This window comes from Oreochromis aureus, linkage group 12 (assembly GCF_013358895.1).
Source record: "Oreochromis aureus strain Israel breed Guangdong linkage group 12, ZZ_aureus, whole genome shotgun sequence".
In the NCBI taxonomy this organism is placed as follows: Eukaryota; Metazoa; Chordata; class Actinopteri; order Cichliformes; family Cichlidae; genus Oreochromis; species Oreochromis aureus.
Window position 1 is genome coordinate 28,295,017 of NC_052953.1, and position 22,496 is coordinate 28,317,512.

General features: G+C 42.0%; 1 protein-coding gene across 7 annotated transcripts in view; it reads right to left on the minus strand.

Annotated features, from left to right (window-relative positions):
• Positions 1–469: 469 nt before the first annotated feature.
• The window catches only part of cabin1 (calcineurin binding protein 1), a 37,818-nt gene continuing 15,791 nt past the window's right edge, over positions 470–22,496 (minus strand). For 6 of the 7 annotated variants that reach the window (XM_039620705.1, XM_039620704.1, XM_039620707.1 and 3 more), the window contains 9 exons: positions 20,991–21,104; positions 12,715–12,878; positions 12,532–12,628; positions 11,736–12,422; positions 9,020–9,094; positions 5,103–5,364; positions 2,506–2,667; positions 2,173–2,375; positions 470–2,090 (listed from right to left, as the gene is read on the minus strand). In XM_039620705.1, coding sequence (XP_039476639.1) covers positions 1,947–2,090; positions 2,173–2,375; positions 2,506–2,667; positions 5,103–5,364; positions 9,020–9,094; positions 11,736–12,422; positions 12,532–12,628; positions 12,715–12,878; positions 20,991–21,104 — 1,908 coding nt within the window. In that variant the 3' untranslated portion in view covers positions 470–1,946. The remainder of the gene's footprint in view (positions 2,091–2,172; positions 2,376–2,505; positions 2,668–5,102; positions 5,365–9,019; positions 9,095–11,735; positions 12,423–12,531; positions 12,629–12,714; positions 12,879–20,990; positions 21,105–22,496) is intronic. The other variant, XM_031731271.2, reaches the window with a different exon arrangement.

Below are 22,496 nucleotides of genomic sequence, written 5' to 3' on the forward strand. Positions count from 1 at the left end.
CAGTCAGCCAGTGAAAACATTTGGTGCCTTAAGAAATTAAAGATAGAACAAAGGACGCTCTGAAGCCTGAAACATTATGATGCAAAAGTTGGAAAATATGTCAGCAGTGTTAAAAGAACAAAAGAACGGGTGATGCAACAGAGCGGTCAACATGCTACCGTTTCCCCTCAGGGTGCTGGAAATTACAGAAAAATTATTATTTTTAATTAATTTGCTAATTATTCCATTCTGCTTTTATTTAGATTTTACACAGCATCCCAACATTTGTGACGTCACAACTTTTTCAGCAATCAAGTGAAGTCAAGCAACAGCATGTAAGGACTTACACGCTGTTTGATGAGGATCTCCATCTGCACCATATCAGTCTGCATCCACGGCTCTTATAAGTTACAGCTGGTTTCCCCAAACAAACCATGTAATTTGATGCACGCATTGCAGCTGATAACAAACAGCACACACACAGTGCAGATCATGTGTTTCTCAAATATATTTTTGGTTTGACATCTATAATGCATTCAGTCCAGACACAGAGAACAGTTCCACTTCAGCAGCCTGCACCAGAGGGGAGCCGGGCGAAGCTCGAGCTCAAGCCTTCGACCTGCTCGCCCTCTTTAGCCGTGATACATTCCCAGAAGCTCGGCAGAACAATAGAAAAACTATCTTACACCAAAAAATAATCGTGAAATAAAATACAAAACTTTTCTTTTTTTCTCAAGGGTGATAGTTTACAATTATTCGCTTGTAGGCTTTCTTTTAAAAATTACATTTTAGACAACTTTCAAGAAACATAATCAGTAAATAGCTTTCTTTAACATCTTGTATAGAAAACAAAACAATCTTTAAAAAACATTCTGTTGTCTTCCTCTGAGTTAAGCTAGATTGTGACAAATTTACCAAAATGGTTTCAATGGAAAGGCATCGGGATTAGAGAGTCCTCCTCGGGACGCGTCAAAGATCGGGAAAGATCACGAAAAGCGCTTCTCGAGCTTAAGAGTCAACCGCTTAAAGCCAAAACATGTCGGAAAGATACTTGGATTGTGATGCGTACAAAAAAAAAAAGAAAAAAAAAAGCTAATTTCCAATAACCCCTTCCCATATGATTACAGATCAGTGCTGGTGACAGGGAGGTCCATCCTGGTAAGAACTGTTCCTCTTAGCTACAAATGCAAATGAAAGAAAGAAAAGAAAGAAAAAAATAGTACAAGGAATACAGTGAGTACAAAAATAGCGCAAAGTTAAGTGCAAACTGAAAAACATCCCGAATGTTAAGTGTAAACATTTTCAACCTGCTACATGTCATGAGGCCGCGTGGCTCGTTGGCTCCACGGGCGAACATCAAACGCAGCCGATTGTTCTTGTGTCCTTTGAAATATTTCGTGTAGCGATGCATTGTGTCCTGGAGATGAACGTCTCATGCCCAAGTAAACTATCAGAGTGGAGGACAGCAGGTGCATGCTGCTGAGCGCCCATCCAGACCGAGGCGCCTCAGCTCGGTGGGCTCTTGAGACGACTGGAAAGCTGCAGCTTGGCGATACAGTTAGCACACAACATACGAGAAGATGCATAAACACGGGACTGGCTCGCTTTAAAGGCTGATTTTTTTTTCTTTTCCCCCCAAGTTGGGCACAGGAGAGCTCAAAAAGCTAAAGAGTGATATGCATAAATGGCACATTACAGACATGCTGTGAGACGAAAGCCATCATTGTCTGTCATATACATCATCACCAGAGCAACACTGCGACATGACGGCCGATGAGAATACTGCAGTGGGAGTGCAGGGATTTTGTTTTTTTTGCAATGCACGTGAGGGGACAAGAGCATCAACACAGACAGCTGCAGAGGTATGAACATCCTGGTGTTTTTGTTGTTGCTTTTAAGAATTGGGGGAAGTGGAGTTTGGCAAAGTCAGGCCTGGATGTGTCATGAGTTCAGAGGCCTTCCGAGGCTCAGATGTCCATGTAGTCGTCCTCCTCGTCCGACTCGCTCTCTAGAGACGACTCCTGGCTGGATGTCTCCTGCACCTCCAGTGCCGGCTGGGTCAGAGTGTCCTTTTTGACTGTGGCTGCGGACTGGGACGACAGGATGACGTTCTGTACAGGAGCAGACAGCAGGGGTCACTGTTGAGTGCTGGGACCACAGAGAGCCGTGTGCGTGGTAATTCAGAGTGCTTACCTTAAGTCTCTGTTTGGTTTCCTCTGAGATGCTGCCTTTGGGGGAGAGAAGCGTGGGGGTCGGAGGCGTTACTGTGATTTCTGGCGGGAACTTGGTAACGGTGGAAGGGATGAAAAGCTTTGGCATGTTGGGCGGGACTCTGGAGCGGATTCGGCTGGGGTCTGGAAGCTTCGACTGGTCATTGCTGGCATACTGCTGCTGGTCTGAGAGAAAGAGCGTGGAAGAAGAAAAAAAGAAGGCGTGCACAGTCACTAACGGTGCTGTTATGCGCATTATCTGTTGAATTCAATCTACGCATGTTTTTGTAAGACACTTTGATTCTTAGGTAATGACCTGGGCAAGGTTGTGTTGTGCTACATGTGGCAGTTTCCTCCTGAAACCAGCCTGCTGCTGATTCCTGCCCCTGCTGGGACACAGTGGCGAGTTTCATCTGCTGGCAAAGGTGCGACTCCTGCTGTCGGTACAAAAGTCCCTCTGCAGGCTCCTCCCGCTCCTCTGCGGGCAACAAATAACATGTTAGGGATTGATTCGACCCAACAAAATACTTTGCAACCGCCCAAAAACTGTGCTTTAAATTTATAAATCAAAACAAATAAATCAGTGTATAAAAAAAATAAATATTGCAGCAAATTGTAAAATGTCAGCTTTTATAGCAAATCAACTGGACACTGAGAAGAAACATTTCTTTTCAGAATAAATCAAAAGCATTGGAAACCAAAGTTGCGTTGTGTACCATTTCACTTCCTCTCTGCTTTCCTTCTTTATCACGATTAGAGGCTGCACACACACACACACACACACACACACACACACAGAAATGTGTTTTTGACTGGAGGTCCCATGAAAGTCATCAGGAACACTCACAAGCGACTGATTGTTTACAGGTCGCCGATGAATGAGGGGATTATTTTGTAATAAATCTTCTTATATTTGGCATTTATTAGCAGACAATTGACAGTAACAAGTTTCCCTTTGATTGGGACCTCACAGCCTCATTCATTAGACAAGCATTTGTAATGAGTGCAGGAACACTGCTGCTAACACTAACTGCAAAAATTCCCCCTGCAGCTCAGACACGGACACAAATCTGAAAACAAAAATTATCTAATACGTTTTCAGTCTTCACCCGTAATGTTGCCTAGGAAACCGTTACATAACACACATCAGTGCAGTGCTGCTTCATACCGACCCGTGTGTGTTTGCACGCACATGCAAACACACTTTTGCATGTGTTTTCACCGACTTCAAAGGTCATGCAAGTTTAGGAAATGGAAATGAAGCTATACAACTTCATAATATGCAGCTCCTGGTTACGCTCTCGCTAAATGAATGATGAATGCAATTCAATAATGCCACCAGTGTGTCACAGCAAGAGATATTTGTACTTCAAGGACAATTTCTAATTCTCACATGACCACTAATGAGTCCATATGAAGTTCTGTTTAGCTGTAAAAGTGATGAAATGGACCAAAAACCAAGATAAATATTGACATGTTGGGAAGCTGCCAGTTCCCAGCAATGGTCGCCTGAAGTTGCCTTATATTGTAAGACCAAAAAAACCAAAACAAATAACAAAAAACCCCACTCTGCAATATTAGTGTGAGAACTCCCACAATCCCTTCTGGGGGGGGGGGGCTGTGGGGAAGAACAGGAAGAGACCTCCTGTAGAAGCAGGCTCAGGGAGGGGCAGCCGTCTGCTGCAAATGGTTGGACGATGATGGGAAGCAATGTTCATTAAAATGCCAGGTATGACAGAGAGAGGACACACACAAAGAACCCTGATCTGAAATCTGCGATGGTGGTAGAAGCGTAATACCCGGTATTCTGAGCGCTGAGACTTAATTCAGCTTTATTAGTCAAACATAAAAAAACCCCCAAAAAAACTACTAAACCTGCAAGTTGCCTTTGTCTTTTTTTATTTCCCTTATTGCGTACATGGTTAAGAAAATATAACTCCTACTGTGAGTTGGTTTGCCCACATGTGTTTTATCCTCTGTACACAGACACACATGAAAGATTCACTGGTTCTAAGCTGCCTGCAGGTGTGAATGTGAGTGTGAATAATAGTCTGTCCTGTGACTGACTGGCAGCCTGTCCTTCACTACCGCCTGGTTACCAGCTAATGAATGATAAAATGTTTCATTCATGTCTGTCAATGCAACTTAAACATCCCTATGTATATTCATTTTCTGAAAACTGTGAATGAGTGCCAACTCGCAGCATCCATATCTGTTATTCTCCCTGTGTAAAAACCCTGAGGGAGCTTGCCCCTTGAAAATAAAAGGTTTGTTTAAACTACCTTTCTGTGTCTCAAGAGTGGAAACAGGTAAGAAAGGCAAAAGAAAAAAGAAAACAATTTTTTTTTTAAACTTCCTCAACAACATCATGACAGTCATCAAATGTTGTCAACTGATTATTCTAACTAACTGATGCTAAATCTACTGACCACAAAGAAAAGGTTCACACATTGAATTTGCATACTACAGATTCAAGCTCTCAGCCTTTAGAAATGTCAGTTCTACTCATCCTAAAAACCTAAAGAGGAAAGAATGACATGTTTTGATATCAAACACAAGATAAGCTGAATATTCATTATGAGATCTGCGGTGATTAAGCCAAAGCCTTTGAGGAGCTCACGTAGGCACACAGAGTCACAATCTGGAGGATGTGAATTTCTCAAACTCTTGTTGGTGGACTGACAAAACCCAAAAGGCAAAACATAACCAGGCCAGAGCTTGCTGTTATGTAACTGAGCTGCTGAAACCCACAGGCGCCCCCTGCTGGTCACATGGACACAGGCACTGTAGCATCATTAGAAACTGGAGCTCCACTTAAAGCAGCAGAATTTAATGGAAAAACTGCATCAATTTTTGCCTGCAGAATCAGAGGACGTCGCAACATTTGATGTGTGTGGGAGGAGGCCTCTGTACCTGTCTGTGGCAGGAAGGCCATGGCTGCAGCAGAGTGGCTGGCTCCTCTCCTGTGCTGTGGCTGATCGTGGAAGCCTGAGGTCTGAGGTCTGGGCAGCTTGCTCAGGGGCTCGTACACCACCTTGGTTTGGCTGTCCTGGGTGGACAGCGGGTGGCAGGTGGAGTGGCTGACCAGGACGGGCGTCGGTAGGGAGGCGGGGAAGAAGAGGTCTCGTTGCTCCTTTGTGTACTTAGGTGTGGTCGGGGCATCGCTCGAAGCCTGCTGAAGACAGAAAAAAACAAAAAGAAGACAAAGCAACGTTCATGAGGAGGTGTGACTGACCTTGGCTAACCACCCCCTGCTCCGGCAGACTTCTGAGTACTGTACATCCTCCTCCCCCTAGACAGATCTGCTGCGAGACTCAGAGAAGCAGAGTCGATATATCTGCACTTTTCAAACACACATCAGCCGTGCTAGTTTTGCCTCTTTCACACAACAAGTAATGAATCCTTTACAGAGTTTCGGTGCCGCTCCTCGGGGTTTCACGGGCTCGCAGCACTTGCCCGCTGGACTGTGTGTTGGGTTATGGTGAGCTCAGATCTGAGCCACTTTGGTGGATGTCCTTTTGAGGACCACTTATAAACACAAGAGCTGCACAAACAACCTATGACAACAGCCGCCCTGCTCCCACAGCCGCTGTCATGGCAACACAGAGGAGCACAGTTAAAAGGAATAAATGCACCTTCTCCTGTAGTTTTTACATCTAAATGGATAAAAAGTTGGATGAAAAACAGCTTTTCTAAGCACAAGACACACAAGATGCTCGGTCTATTGTGCAAACCGAGCCAAAAAGTGAGAAATTCAGGAATGAATTCATTTCATATTGACTAGAAGGCTACATGGACATGTACAGCATTAATTATGCAGGGATGAAAAAGAGGCAAATATGACTTCATACTTGCAAAAGAATCTGTGAAAGCTAAACTGCATCTGCTACAGCTCTGTTAAGACATCTAGGGTCATAGTGTATATTCTGTCATGACAAGTGGCCTTTGACAGATATAGTACGTTAGCTCAAGAAAATTTGGCAATAACAGAGCTCTCGTCCCAGTTCTCCCTGGGTGTCTGCAGGGAGATGAAGCCAAATTGCGCTCGGCTTCACAGCTGCGTGCAGTGAAGCTTCCCGTGGGATTCAAACAGCAGAGAACAGGCAAAATTAAACAAGCAGAGTAGCCTTCCTAAGGCTTGGAGAGCAAAAGATCCTCCAGCCCAACGCAGAGCAGCACAGTAGCTTCGAGTAAGCAAGCAGTAGCTCCGTAGCCGGCTTTGATGATTCATATCTCATGAATTAAACATCCCCAATAGAGACACCAACAAGTCAGCTGGACTGTGTGCTTAGAAAAACTAGATTGCAGCATGAAGCCAGTATTCAGGGTTGAGCGTTCCCGTGTGGTCGAGGTCCAACAATGAACTGAAAGACTGTTCTCTGCCATCACAGATCGGGCTTTCGATCAGATTAGAGCCGCGGCAGATCTTTCCGACACAGCGGAAACAAACTTTTTCCATTAAACTGGCCTCCAAAAATGAAGCAATACTGGCATTTCACTGTGAAGCAAACAAAACATATTTACTGAAGTAAACCCATAATGTTGTTCCAGCTCAAATACAGGAGTCTTTTCTAATAAAATACCTCCACCAATTCAGTGTTATCCTTATTTAACTTATACTGGGCTTTTGTATAGCCCCTCAGTTCACATTCACCAGGTGACAGCAAATTGTAAGGACTCCTCCAGTGAAAACAAGACAGAGGACAACACAGCTGATTTTCCAGCTCAGCACTCAAAGGACTCTCTCCCTCTCCCTCCCCCTCTATTTGTGGGGGCTTGAAGGAAATGTGTGAATCTGCAAGCAGCAGGGAAAAAAAAAAAATCATTTCCTCAAGCTACGATCTACATTACCCACCACATACAAATGTAAGCAAATGCAAACCGCAACAGGCGATGGTGCCACAATAATTACACATTAACAGCAGTTAGATAAGACTACAGAATGAGCTTTGATGTAGAAAAGCACCCTCCGTTTTTCACATCCTGGGCATGCAAGGACACTCACCAGTGCATACAGACCACCTATCAGAGTAATTCAGTGATTTTCCTGGCTCACAATGGGCCTTTGGGCAGATGACTATGCACATAGTAAAGGCAATACGTCTGTATTAGCTTATATGGAAAAAAACACTGAGAAGGTGGTTAAAAAAAATAAATTACAATGCTGGTGATTTTCCTTTGGCTCCGGCAGCCAGGCGGCATGACTGTGTCTTGTTAAGAATCCATGTATGAGCTGTTAAGTATTAGTCATCCAATATAAATGATCATGATGAAATAAAGTGGTCAAATTTTAATTCTTTTTGAGTGTGGATGCATCTGGGTTTAGGCTTCTGCAACCTTAATAATGGCATTATTTATACATTATTTCAATTTTCTCACATTTAAATTATTCTAAATTATTCTAAACTGTAATAACGTAAGACACCACATTTACAAACATCCGGTAAAGTCAGCATACAGTCCCTGAAGTGAGCTAAAGTCTCTTTACAGAGTTTTTTCTACTCCTGGCTCTGTGTGATGTCAGTGAGATTGAATTTCTGTGGCATGCTGTTTATGAAGTACAGCAAATCAGAAAAAAAATGTCTTAAAAGGACATTGGTCTTAAAGGGAGAGGATCCCTAGTTAAAGACAGATGGTGAACTGAGGTGGCTGCACAAAGGCCCAGTATAAGTTAAATAAGGAATTCACTTCTTTACGTTAAAATTGTTATAATTGTTTAAGAAGCTAAACAAAATACTGTGAAATTAAATACATGTAGATAAAAACAAAAATATAATTTACTGCTACTAATTAACAACTGTAGTTTTTACACATGGTGTCTTGCAGCTCTGCAATCATCTATGAGTCAAGCCTCGCGTGGAAAGTAGACAAACGAATGAAAAGACCAAGATGAACAAAAGGAATCATGCAGAAAATAAGATGGTGCGATCGCTGAACTGGGGAAAAAAAACACGGATTTATTTTGCTTACAACTGTGGTACACATGAGCCTGAAGTTCAGGGAACATCACCGTGACAACAGGATGTGGGCAGAGAGACCCTTGATGACTGTGTGGGCAGGAGGAGGGATGAGAGGAAGGGGGGGGAGACACTGATCCAGAGTGAGGCAGAGCAAGTAATGATTCAATGAGGAATGCGTGTACTGGAGACAAAATTGAGATAACGTGCTTAGGCACTAGCTGATTGTCTGCGATTACACAGACACTTTAAGTATTTACTCGTTTCTATCACTTTACCTTAAAAAATGAAAGACATCATATGCATATTGCCTGTGCAAATAAACAACCTGAATATCAGTGCCACGCTGAAAACGATGACAAGTTTGGCAGCGACTGAGTGAGGCTGAAGGGACAACAGGGAGCATTCACACCACGCTTTGGGCTATATTTAGCACTGGCAGGCAGGAGCAGGTTAGACTTGAAGTCTGGGAATTACCAAGTTAGTCATCACTTTAGCACATTTTACTACAGATGCTGCATGCTTAACCCCACACATAACACAGAACATATATTATAAGAAGTGCTATTATGAGCTAAATCAGCAGACATGTAACACTAGAATTGAACTTGCTGGATTCGCCAGGTGGGCGAGCTAGACGATTGTAGTTTATCAGACATTTCTGGCGTCCTGTTAATTTGTTTTGAAAGAAAACCTTAAAATTTGTGTTTCACTATGCAACACACATCCCAGGATTTTTTTTGTGCATCATCTTTAATAATGAAGGAATAGACCATAGTTAAGCACGTGCTACAGTGAGCTACACCACAAGGATGAGAGAAAATGTGAAGGTGTGGGTGTAGCAGATGAACATGCTGAGTTACAAAGGTTTACCTGTCTTTGGGCAGAAGTGGCCAACTGTATCTGACAGAACTTCACAGCCTGGTCCAGAGCTACATCCTCATCAACCTGAGACAGGAGAAAAGGCAGAATAAGGATTTTAGGGCAGAGGAACGCAGTGTATCTACTAATCAGATTCCACAATGTCAACTTTTTCACATACGTTTCCTTGCAGTATAAACACAGCAATGATTATAGCACCACAAATTCATCAGATTTCTGAAGTGACCTGTCCTGAGAAACATACCGTGTTAATTAATCCTCATACAGCAACGCCAAACCGACAACAACTTAATCCGATTCTGAGCCAGCACGATTTTTTCTCTCCTCAGCTTTCGCATCTGATCATTAGCACAAGTAAAGAAAGGCGTAGTTCAGCTGGTGGATGTGTGGGAGTTGGCAAGCTTAGCTAGAGAACAACACCGCACACTCGAAGCTGGAGTAGGCAGCCAGGTTTTGGCATCTTCGGGGACACAAATTTGATAATAACCTTTCAGCATATTGTAACTCAAGTACTCGGAGAAAGATCTAGAATCTACCACTGACTGTTTTCAGGTTTTAGAAAATTAAGCCCCGATTGGAGAATTTAGCCAATCACAGGTCTTTGTTGTCCAAATGTTTTCCAGTTTATAGGCAAATGTTAAAGTTCCTCTGTGACTGCGAGACATAGTTGTCTGTATGAGTTAAGCAGACAACTTCCACCCAGAGGAGTGGGCGTAAGGCCTGTGAGAGGACAAATATTTAGGGGGACTTTATTTTTCCTCTATCGAATTTTTGTCTGTGGCAGCTTTAACAGCTGCGTGAGCATGTTTACAGCGACGTTCGCTGTCTGCAGCAATTCAGGGACCCCCAAAGGGAGGGAATTTACAGCATCCTCAATCGAGTTTTCAAACTGCTTATTGTAGAAAGAGACTGAGTCAAGCTTCAACATGTCACAGAGGACAGCCCTCTGCTTTCATCTCTAGCTCTCTGCAAACTCTTTACTTGTTGAACTTCCTCCCCACAAACACACAAGGATGCATGTGTGTGCATGCTTATTTGCCAGTTAGAACTTCTCAAAAATCCCTTATGTTTACCATTCTTTTAAAAAAGGGAAATTTCAACAAATACTCTGAAATAAAACTATTAATATCCTGCAGTTAGATCTCATTTACAACAAGGTTAATCTTATTAATGCAAAAAAACCAAAACAAAATAAAAATGCCCCAAAAGTATCTGACTGACAGTTATGGAGGACCAACACCACTTTCTAGAGAACTGCAATGCCCTCATTAACAGACAGAGTTTGCAAACAATCGAGAGCTGTCATTTGAACAAATTCTGAACCAACGCAATGTTCACATGATGATGCGCATTTGAGGATCCTTTTTGAGGTAACAATGAGCAACCATTATTCTGTACTCATCAAGCTGAAATACTTTGATGGCAGGAAATGCTCAGTCTACATACACTTAGTGGGTTTTTGTTTTAACACCTCAGCAGAGAGGTTAGAGAATGAAAAATGTCTTCAGTGTGATATGCAGCACTGCTGAAATAAACAAAAATGAAAAAAATCAAAAGGTACAGATTTAAAATATAACTGTGTGCAGGTGTGTTCTGGGGGAAAAAAAAGAAAAGAGAAAACAAAGCCTTTGCAGTTTGTGTAAGTAGGTACAGAACTACAAGATGGCTTTGGAAAATGTCCAGGCTTATTAATTGCATGATTTGGTGACAGGAAACATGTTGGCTCTGGCTTTTAGGTACGGCTCTGAGAAAATTATTCTCTAAGCTGTGTCTTAAAGAGCACAGGAAAAAGAATCTTGGCTGCAAAGCGAAGCGCCCAGAAAAACCAACCAAACGATGCAAACCACTCCATTCAATTTCTTATCTCATTCTTGCTATATTTTCAAAGTTTATATTTTTCCAATGGGAACTACATGGCTATTCTATTTTAACTATCTTAACATAATTCATTAAAAGAAGCCTTCTGTTTCTAGAAATATCCTACAAAGTTTTGGTTTCTGTGTATGCACTTTGTCACAGCACACTTTGCATCAGTTGTGCTGGCAGTGTAAAAACAATCTTTCACTATCAATTATACTTTGAAGGCAAAAACTAGCCGGGGCTGACATGAGAAAACAATTTGCTTTTCAGTGCAGAACCTGAATACAATATATATCAATGTGAAAAGTTAAGAGGCCAATCACAGGAATTAATAAAGTGAAATGCAGTGATAAATTTCACTGTATCTTTAAATCAGCAGTGACTGAGCCACTGTGGTTTTTGCATGCTTTAGAGATAGATATATATAGCATGAGAGAGACAGAGAGAGCGAGCAAAAGAGAGAAAATATGGCTATTCCTATTTAAAAATACCAAACAACTACATTTAGAGGCAGCAATCTATTTTAGAAATAACAGCAAAAGGACGGGAGACACAGGGGTTGAATTTGGGTTACTCAGAGTAAAAACAACCGCACCTTGAGCTGTATTTGCTGCAGAGCTCGAAAACTCAAAGTGGGAAAGTCCCTGATTGTCAGTAGGAGTACTGTTACTAATTCAGTTAGAAAAGGGGTTTCCCGAGTCCAAATTATTTTAGGAGGATTCTCATTAAGAATGTATGACTTTGCAAAATACCATTGAAAAAAATGCAGTGCAGTTATTGCGACAATAACGTTACCTATATGTGCACAGTGAAGACATGTGGTGTGGCACATCTGCAAGAGGTTTACCTGTTTTATGAGCATATAAGTCTCTGACATTATCTTTTCAATGCGCCCCAGGTCGTAGGTCATGACTTTCTGGCCTTGTTGCCACACTCTGTAGGCATCAAGCAGGAGGGTTTTTCCAGACTCTACATCCTCTAGAAGTTTCCTCTTCCTGTTCGGCTTTCGTAGTAACCCCTGATCAGTCCCGCTCGCTGCCAGGGTGATTTTGGGTGCTGAGGCTTGAAGCTGCTGCTGTCTGGAACTGATACTTAGCTCCTCCAGAGAGAGCTCTGGTGTCCGGCTGATGTCAGTCACTTTCTGCTGAGGCTCAGTGCCACTCACTGAGGTCTCAGCCTGTGTTTGGGTGCCCTGAGAATCTGTGGCATTAGAGGGTTTTCTCCAGTGGCAGATGTCCAGGTCCATGGGTTCTGCAGGCCCTGCTTTATGCCCCTCATTCCCAGGAGTCTCTGCCTTCCCAGGGTAGCCCTCCTGAATCTTACTCCCTTTATCTATTGACGGTACTGGCGCTGGGGTGAGTTGCGCCTGGGAGGCTTCTCTTGGACCTGGATCAGTAGCACAGGCACCCTCTGTGAGTCCAGGCTTCTTAGGCACGGCGTGTTTGCTGTCATCTGAACTGGGCTTGTTGGATGTGTCTGTTGTGGTCATCTCCCCCATGGAGGGCGCAGGCGCTTTCTGAAGCTGCTCAGACACCTGAAAAAGAACAGAACCTGTCAAAACATGAAGTGGGTGCATGCCAGATGTGTAAAATACTGAGCGGCTCTCGGCCGTGCATGTATACAGTGGGCTGTAGTAGTCTTACCCCAGTGAGACTGTTCAGATTGTCTTCCAGGACTTTTACAGTTAGGAAAAATGCTCTCTTGGCCAAAACCTGGCGATCAACATCCCGTAAATACTTCCTTCAGAAAGAAGGAATAGAGATGTCATGGAACGAATAAAAGACACATGACAGAATTAACATCATCACACAGAACGTGGTGCTTACTTTCCCTGGTCAGGGGTTCTCTGCAGCATGAAAGAGACTTTCAGCAGAGTATCGTGATCCTTAAGCTGAGACAGCACCTCCAGCAAGAGGACAATGGATCGGTTCATATGAGATGCAAAACTACCCGGGCGATCAATCTCATCTACTGGAATACGCCAGATGCCCTGAACAAGGCAAGGAGAAAACAAAGGAAAATGCACAGTTAAGTTTTGACTATTTTACTCATCATTGTTGCTAGCAGTTGGAGTAGGAACATTCAAAAGAGGAGACAGTGCAGTTACCCAAGAGTATTTCAAATTTCCCAGTGAAGCCAAATGATCTCCAGCAGCTCAAACGAAAGTTACCGCTCAATATCCCAACGGTCCAATTTGTAAAATTCTGAAAGTTTGTGTTTTTATAAATGCTCTCTGCTGCTATTCTAAGTTCTCAGAGGCATGTGGAGTGCATGACACAACGGAAACAATTAACGGGGACACGTGGAAAAGCTGAAAGGAAAGAAGGTAGTGGGGAAAGCAAGAAAAATTAATGTGACTGAAACACATGGCTTTCAAAGAAGAAAGCCCTAATGAGGGGATGGAAAGGCTGCAGGAGAGATCTAGCGGTCTAGCTTGCCATGTAGGAGGTATTAAGGGAGAGGGGGGCTTTCTCTCTGGGTGCACATGATGGGCAGTCTCATTAGTGCTCAGTTCTGTCCAAGCAATGAAACAGACCAACAGACTAGCTGCCAACAAACACTGTCCTCTTTTTTCCTCCCCCCTCCTTCTTCTTCTTCTTTTTTTTTTTTTTAAATGGAGAAGTCCACCTTTTCAGTGAGCACATGTCCACTCAGCAGGTAAACTGAGGAGAGGATCTGCACTCTGAAGCTACTGATGCGAGTGCAGATGGTGGCCTAGGCAGCACACAGGCTTCAGTCGCAAAGCACATGGCACATAGTACAGTTACAGACTCAGAGTGTGTGTGTGGATGTGTGTGTGAGAGAGAGAGAGAGAGAGCGAGAGAGACAAATAAAGATGACCATATCAGGATGGAACAAAAACAAATGAGATGGCTCTATCAGCTGCTGGAGGCATGGGGAGCATGGCGTTCCTCCTAACAGACCGCTCCAGATTGTCAGATGACATTTTCAAATCCACCGGAGAGGAACAAAGCAGGAAAGATAAACCTATCAAAACAAAGTCCATGCTTGAAGATGGACCTACAGCCTTTTAACCTGGAAATATAAATGAAACGCAAATGAATCCCAGAAAACCTGATACATATTGTTTTAAAGCATTCCTAATTTCTGTTAGTATTTTTGTTGTACATAGCCATATTTTTGGACTGTTTTTTAAGCAACTTCCGTGATGATAACTCAACTAAAAAAAAACGATGTCATGCGACGCAATCAGGCCGGGCTTGGGAAGGTTTTTAACCTTTCAATGCACAGATTATGAAAAGCGTCCAACATTTCTAAATGGAGAAGAGTTGTTCTTTACAGTAGCATCCAACCTCAGCAAATCTGTTTAGGGGAAGCAGAGCCATGGGTTTACACAGATTATGAAGCAGCACAGCATCTAAAGCAGATTTGTAAGACTTTAACGGCAATAATTTTAAGCATCTTTTTTTCCCCTTTTTGCTGCAGAAAATATGAACACTGCTTGATATCTGGAGCTTAAGCACAGACGTGGCCAGTAGATCACGTAAGAATCAGGCAAGGGGTAAGAGGCACAGCAGACAAACTCATACTTTAGATGTGTTTTTACAATTAAATAATAAGCTGGTTGAAAAGCAAAAGCAAAAAAAAAAAAAAAAAAAGCAAAAATAAGCCTTTTGGGCTTTTGGACTTTACAGTTAAACTGAACTGGGGAATTCTTTGTTTGAAAGCCAAATGAAAAAACTGGCTGTCTTATCTGCTTCATCTTCTCATGTCTAAACATGCCATGGACAAGGAAAGGCACGGGCCCCGTTAAAAAATAAAAAATAAAAAATGTAAAAAGGCAGGAAAGTTGCACAAATTAAGCATTGCTATGTTTTAAAGCAACCAATAGTCACTATCCCATGTTCCATCAACTACAGTTTCACTATAACCAACTACAACTTTAGATGGTACGATTTCGAGGGGTGGGGGGGATCCAAGATGGCTGGTCTCCTGCTAAAGCCATGAGCATTTGGCAGGATGTTGGTGTAATTTTATATCTTCCTAAATTCTTCTCCGCATTAGTCCTGACATGCAGAAATCTGAAGAATCTAAAGAATAAAATACTCCAGGAGTGTCCTTTACAGTTCTGTGCAATCTAACAGAAACACCACAGATTTAAAAACAGCTCTACTCCAAGGTACAGCTACTATAAACACAAATTTGTGCTCGATTTTGGAAAAAAAAAAAAAAGTCAGAAGGAACGAGAGGAGGCAACTCACCATCACCAAAGAAAGCTACTCCACGACGCCTGTGTTAGTATTCTTTTGGACAGTTTCCTGCTGGCGGTGGCGGCACCAGCAGCCCCGGCAGCGCCTCCACCCTGAAAGAGGCTCACGCTCTCAGAGCCAGGGGTGGGCTGCATTTGGGTGCTAGGGCAGCACGAGCTGCAGAAGAGGAGAAGAGGGAAGCACAGCTGCACATGGCAGAACAGGAAAAGAGAAAGAGAATGGCAAGAGGAGAGACGGTGCCGGAGTCACGGCCTATAAGCTCAGTACGCCACTGACAGTAGAGCTGACTCGTTCTTCTCCTGATTTCAAACCCTGCCATCTCAAAACAAAAACACCCACGCACTCCATCTCCGCTTTCCCCCTGACCCCAGCCTGCTGGAGTTCTCCACCCCCCCTCCCCTTCTCTCACTCTCTCTCTCACTCTACACAGCATACATCCAATCCTCGTAGGTCTACGCCAGCCAATTGGAGGCTGGTGGAGAAACTCCCGCCCATTAGTGCACACCCACACAATACACACAAACAGGGGAGTGCCAGAGAGAGAGAGAGAGAGAGTAATGAGGAAGCAGAGCAACAGAGTGAGGAGTTGAGTAGAGTGAAAAAGAGCCAGGGGGAGGGGTAGAGCGTGATCAGCCTGAAGACAGAGCAACAGGAAAAGAACAAGAGAACATAAACTGGCTGAAAAATGAATTCAGTGCTACCTCATCTGTGTAGTGTGATGCATCAAGAGGATGACAAACCAATAGTGAGAAAGGAAAGGCAAAACTAGCAGAAAAAAAAAGTCCCTCAAGGTTTGTGTAAGTAAAGCCCTCCCCCCGCAATAAGCCACAGAAAACAGTGTGAAGAACGGTGCTGCCTGAACAGATTGTGTTGCGTACACACATTTCCTCAGTCAGCCACCAACACAGCAACAGCAGCCCTCACCTTCTTGTTTTCCTCTCCTTTAACTCTGGTCGTCTCTCTCCAGCTGGCCACCAAAAACATACTAAGGAAACACACCTTGTTTTTCCCGCTTCCTGTTGTGAGTGTAAAAAGAAGTGCTGAAAAATATCGAGCTCACTCAATTACAGAGCAGGAGAAGGCAATGAAAAACAGACTTGCAGTCAGAGTTAACCCTCCAACATGCAAATCCAAATATCAACTTGTACAAAATGAATTCATTGGGCCAACACGCCTCCTCTAAGAGAGGCAGAAAAAAAAAAACACAACAAGGTTCTCCTAAGTGAGGCTCCACCTACAGCACGCTGCACAGCTGAACACACAAATGTTTGAGTCATACATCAACTGAGGCAAGTAATGCAAGTCTAACTGCTCCCCAGAAGCCTGTGTTACCCTATAATATAACAAGACACCAAAGCTCACCTATAAGCAAAGTTAGATTCAAGTGGTTGAATTAAACGTGAATGCTCACCCGACACTCACGCACAAAAAAAAGGTATCATTTCAAAACATGACAGGAGCAGAGTTACGTCTGTCTGAAATATAGCAACAAGGACGCCCATTTTCTCTGGAGCTACGCGAGTGGGTGGAAGAATATGCAAGTAAGATGAGTGCGTGTGTGTGTGGCGGGGGAAGGAAGGAGGTGGTAACTGTGCCTGAGTGAATAGTCAGGGACTCCTCACGACTACTCAACAGTAGTCTTGTAGCTAAAGCCTCCTGCTGTTACAACAGCATCACAAGAAATATCATTACAACTCAGTTTTCTCACTCTGTAAACCACTGTGGAAATAATGGCTACAATAATCCCACTACATGCCTGTAATGACGACACTGAAACAAAACAAGGTGATTTGGAGATTCACAAAATCAGTGTGTGATGTTGATGTTACATCACATTATCTGTATAGTTTAACTATACAGACTTAAGATATACTGAATCCATTTACTAATGCTTCTTTGGTGGCAGCTCGGTCTGGGTTTATAACATGCTCACTGGATTATAAACATGTGACATCACTTGGGTCATAAATAATAAATTGCAGACTAAAGAGAAAACATTTCTGCTTTGTATGAAGTGTCACAATACACACATCAGTAATGTAATGCTAAATTATATATTGATATCTGCTACCAAGTTTTATCATTATTCAACAAAAACATATAGTATGTTATACTCAAGCCTTGTTTGAATGAATCTTCCAAGCAATGGGTTTGGGCTAATAATATTTTCAAACCCAATAAAACTGACACGGGACTTAGTCCATACAAAGTGTAAGTGTTGCTCCTGTAAAACCAAACTTTGCATTTTTACATCTATTCCCTGCATCTGAAAATCCAAACATTTTAAGAATTAGTTTAATTTAATTTATCCAGCGCCAGTAACACCAGTCGCCCCAAGGCTTTTTGTATTGTAAGGTAAAGACTCAACAGTAATACAGGGAAAACCCCAATAATCAAACAACATTCTCTGAGCAAGCACTTGGCGACAGTGGGAAGGAAAAACTTCCTTTTAACAGGAAGAAACCTCCACTCCCTGAGCCTGGTACTGCTGAGGAGAAGAGTAAGAGGGCCAGAGATGAATAATTAATAATTAAATGCAGAGTGGTGTATAAACACAGAGGTGAGGTGAGTTAGTGCATCATGGGAATCCCCCATCAGTCTAGGCATATTGCAGCATAACTAAGGGAGGATTCGGGGTCCCCTGATCCAGCTCTAACTGTAAGCTTTAAAAAAAGGGAAGCTTTAAGCCTCATCTTAGAAGTAGGGTGTTCATCTCCCGAATCCAAACTGGGAACTGAAGAGGGGCCTGAAAGCTCAACGCTCTGCCTCCCATTCTACTTTTAAATACCCTAGGAACCACAAGTAAACCTGCAGTCTTCTCTCAGACTGCAGGTTTAAAAACGGTAGAATAAATAAATAAATAAATACATAAATAAATAAATAAAAGAATCTGTCTAGACAGACATTTATGCTTCTTATGTATGCTTCTTTCTGCAGATGGATGTGCTTTATTAATGTGTTTTGCTTCTTCTTTTCTTTCTATCACAATTACTTTAATGTCATAATCACATCCCACCTTATACTGGTTCACTTTTGCTGACAACCACACTGATAAATTATGCAGCATAACTTCATCTGGATCATTTCTTTACAGCAGTATGTAGGTTACTTTGTGCAGTTAATGTAACCCTGCCAATGCGAGAGGGAAAAGTAGGGCATCATGACCTACATTAGGGAACTTAGTATTCACCAACAGGCTCAATGAGGTGTGTACTCAGCTGAGAGTCAAGCCTCTTTGACATCAAGCGGCGCCACGCATCATGCCACATGTTTGATGTAATCACACTAGCACATTAGACGTGCTGCAGATGAAGCCGTGACTTGAACATACAGAGTATATTTAAGAAAAAGTCACACTGAGTCACTAGTTTGTCTCAAATGCAGCTGTTGACTGTCTGCTGAAAATTACTCACCTAAAGTTACAGTTTTCCTGAGGGGTTCAAATCCACTTCAAGCCAGCTAATCTGTGTGCCCTTAACTTAAAGACTAAGGGAAAACAGGCATTTCTCATTCATATTTAGAAAGGTTTAGATTGTCTTATGGCAGATACAGAGTGCTTGGTTCAAAGTGAACAGTAAAGCTCCAACAGTTGGTATGCTAGGGTGGCAGGTTTGCCTACAGAAGGGGCTCTGAAACAACCCAGTGGGAGCCAGAGAGCAGCAAAGCTTTCCTCCAGCTCAGACCTGGCCCTCATCGTTTTCACAGTCGGGTAACAGAAGCGTTCTGTAGCCGACATTTGACACTACGGCCCACATAATCAATTATGTCCAAAATAAGGTTCACTGCTAAAACGTGCCTGACAACTGAATGATACAAGGTGCTGACATGACGTGACATTCTGCTTGTATTATCTGGCATGTTAGTGAGAGTCTTTACGCTTTGACAAATCACACAAAGAGCAAATCAAAAAGTAACCTTTTTTTCTGCACATGCTGAGAAGGCATAATATGTGCTTCAAGTGAAAAGAGGTAAACAGACTGACATGCAGAACAGATGACAGATTCAGACAGTAATCTCCTCCTCTGGTACGCAACAGAGGTCTTGTAATTCTGAGAGGCAGATAATGCAGCGATGGCCCACTGTGTGACTCAGATTATAGAAGTGCTTGTCTTTAGTGATCCATATATAGGGCTGATTTTTGTGAATCCAATTGATTCGTGTGTGTAAACCTAACTATGGAAGGCCAATCATTCACAGCAAGCTGCACAGATCACCGAGTCCCAAATGATCTGAACACTTCATGTCAATAAATGTTCTTACGTTCTTATGCTGAGGCTAAACTACAGATGAGACAACAACCACCTGGGTACGCATGCAAGTAATTTGGGATCTCTTATGTGACACGATTCTGCGCCTGCACATTGAAGATTTGACTTCAGTGTCAACGCAGTCGCATGGCAACCTAAGCCTATCCCATATATTAATTTTGCTTTTGGAATAATTACTTAAGCATGTACTAAAAGAACCTTATAAAGTTACAGTGTTTAAAATCTCACTGCTAGACTTCAGTAGACTGCAGAATGCAGGCAGGCGAGTTCTGTTTTCTTGCTCATAATCCCAGCTACGGTGGCGGTTGTAAGACAAACAACAAATAAACAAAATGCTCACAAACCCTTTCTTTATCAGTTCATGGTCTAATGTAAAGGACTAATAAAATAAAAGAGTAAAATAGTCGACAAAGAAGTGTGTGCCTTCTGCTACAGCTACTGTCCTTGTGAAATGGCCATCAGTGTGTTGGTCACGTGCTTGTTCGGCCTTTATTTGTACTGAAATGTGTTTAAAGAAGCTAGCTGTTTGCCATCACGTCACCCATCCGTTTCTAAAGATTTTCATGCCTGAACACAGAATACTATAAAATACATAATATACTAGAAGTTTGCTCTGCAAATCCATACAATAAGCCATAATTGTCAGATAACAATCTAAAAGACACCAATACCACAAAAAAATTAGTGATTGATTAATCATGTTGAGATGATATCCCAAACCTAAAGCCTTAGCAAAATCCAAATGCTTTAATTAATTAAAAAATAAAAGTAAACAGTAAAAACATACAGTGGATATCAAAGGGGAAAGTACCCATAGCGACAGAAACCATTTTTCTTTTTGTACCCGGCTGTAAAATATGCTTTTTAATGCTGTTTAGTTGATGAGTGGGATCGACTCATTTTTTGGAGCAAGTCTTACGTGGCCACAACAAGAACTGCAGTTTTTTACACTTCTGTGTTTTCAGTTCCACAGGCTGCTGCTTGTTTTAATGGCATAATAATAACCCTCTTATAAAACATGCTCACATTCAGCAAAAGACAACAACTAAATGCCAAGCCTTCAAAATGGAGTAGTAGTGGTAGATATGGCCATTGTTTGTATATAATCTACAGCTACACACAGGTGCTACAGTCTGAAGAGCATCTTGCAGAAGTCTGTTTTGTAATTCTCTGATTAAAAACAGATTACAGCACTGAAGTTTTTAATTTTCATTTGTAAATACTGTAAAAGATAATTAGTCTGTAAATTTTGTGTATTGTTTAAAATTCTATATTATATTTATTAGATTATAATGTGGAATATTCACTAAATTAATTCCGTCATAGTTATAACCCAACCCCATTATATATGCAATATTGGCCCTGATAGCCATGAGTCACGTAAAATATTTTAAGTTATGCTTGGTGGTTGGCAATAATTCGAGTGATGAAAAGGCTGTTCAAAAACACGTTAAACATGTGGTGGCTTAATGACATATTAAAGGAGGAAATGTTTTTGTGTGTGTGTGTGTGTGTGTGTGTGTGTGTGTGTGTGTGTGTGTGTGTGTGTGTGTGTGTGTGTGTGTGTGTGTGTGTGTGTGTGTACACTGAACTCTGGCTTACATTGAACAGGTTTGTCTTGTTTCTTTCACAGAAAAGTCCTTGTGCTGGCATGTGCTTCAGCTGTTGCCATGGGACACTGCTTCCTAGCAACACATCTCTGGCCCACTGTAGGTTCTGTGTGGGAAAAAAAAGCAACAACATACATTTGAATGTACAGCATTTATCTGTTTTTATATATATCCTTTTATTCACCTTTTTATTTTCTCATAATTAAAAGTATAAAAACAGATTGATATATGAACACACAACGCATGAAAAACATTTGCAATGTAAACATCTTTTTATATCGAGATGACTCACAAATTAATGCATATACCAGTGTACTATTGAAAACAAGATTGCAAACCAACACCACTTCATGCTACCTGTCACAATCCCACTGCCCATAGCATAAAATTAACAGGCTTCCCCTCTTTCCAGGTTTGAAATGTGAGAATAAAAATGACCAGCCAATGTCAATGGAAGAGAGGCTTTTAATACTCAGTGTGTCACGTTGTGAAGGTGTCTAAGCAACCTGTGGCAACAGCATCAAGTGACTGTCATCCACTCAGGGCTGGGGTGCATTTGCTTTCCTCCATGTTAAACCTCTAGGAAACCTTACCAACAGTTTCCTTGAGCCCAATACTAACTAGGTAAGCCTCAATCAAAAGTTATTGTACACTGAATTGACTCCAATGGAAATTTCCTTTAGTGAACTTGATTTCAGTGTTTGTTTAGACTACCGAGGTCAAATGAGGATATTATAAAACATAAAACACCTAACACTATACCACACCCAATTTACCTTTATTCAGTTTGGGGAAAGACTGTATTTATTTAAGAAAACAAAAACTAAAGTGGTAACAGAAGGTTGCCATCTCAAGTAAAGCTCATTGCAGTCTCCTTGTGCCAAACTGGCTGAGAGAGCACTGCGCACCACCCACACACACCTCTGCCCACAAAGCCTCATAGCCAACACAAGCTGTTTCAGCAGCTCATGTATCACTGCAGAGCTCACAGTCCCACAAGAAAACCAAAGAAATGGAAATCACAGCTCTGGTATAATTACTATAGAAATACGGCTAAATACATAAGTAAATGGAGAGTAACATCATTTTTTTAAATTTCATTTTAGCGTCAACTTTAATTACAGCTGTTTTGTCTGTGACATTTTTTCATGAGTCCCATGTTTTCCCACAGCCTTACTGGACAAAGCAGCTTCACTTTCAAACGTGGTATGTTTTATTGGCATTTCATGGTGTTGGCTTAAACCGCTGAAGTTGCATTCACTGATTTTCACGAGAACATGTTAAAACATGGTGTCTATTCAGGTGAAGGCAGCCATCCAAATGAAAAAAACAAAACAACCCTATCAGTGATATGGAAGGCTTAGTAGAGCCTGGAAGACCATCAAAGATATAATGACAACTAAGGCAGAATTCTCTTCTTGGAGAAGACGGCTGTTGCAAGACCAAGTCAGGCACATTGTTGAAAAGGTAGTAGAATAATACTGAACAGTCAAAAGGA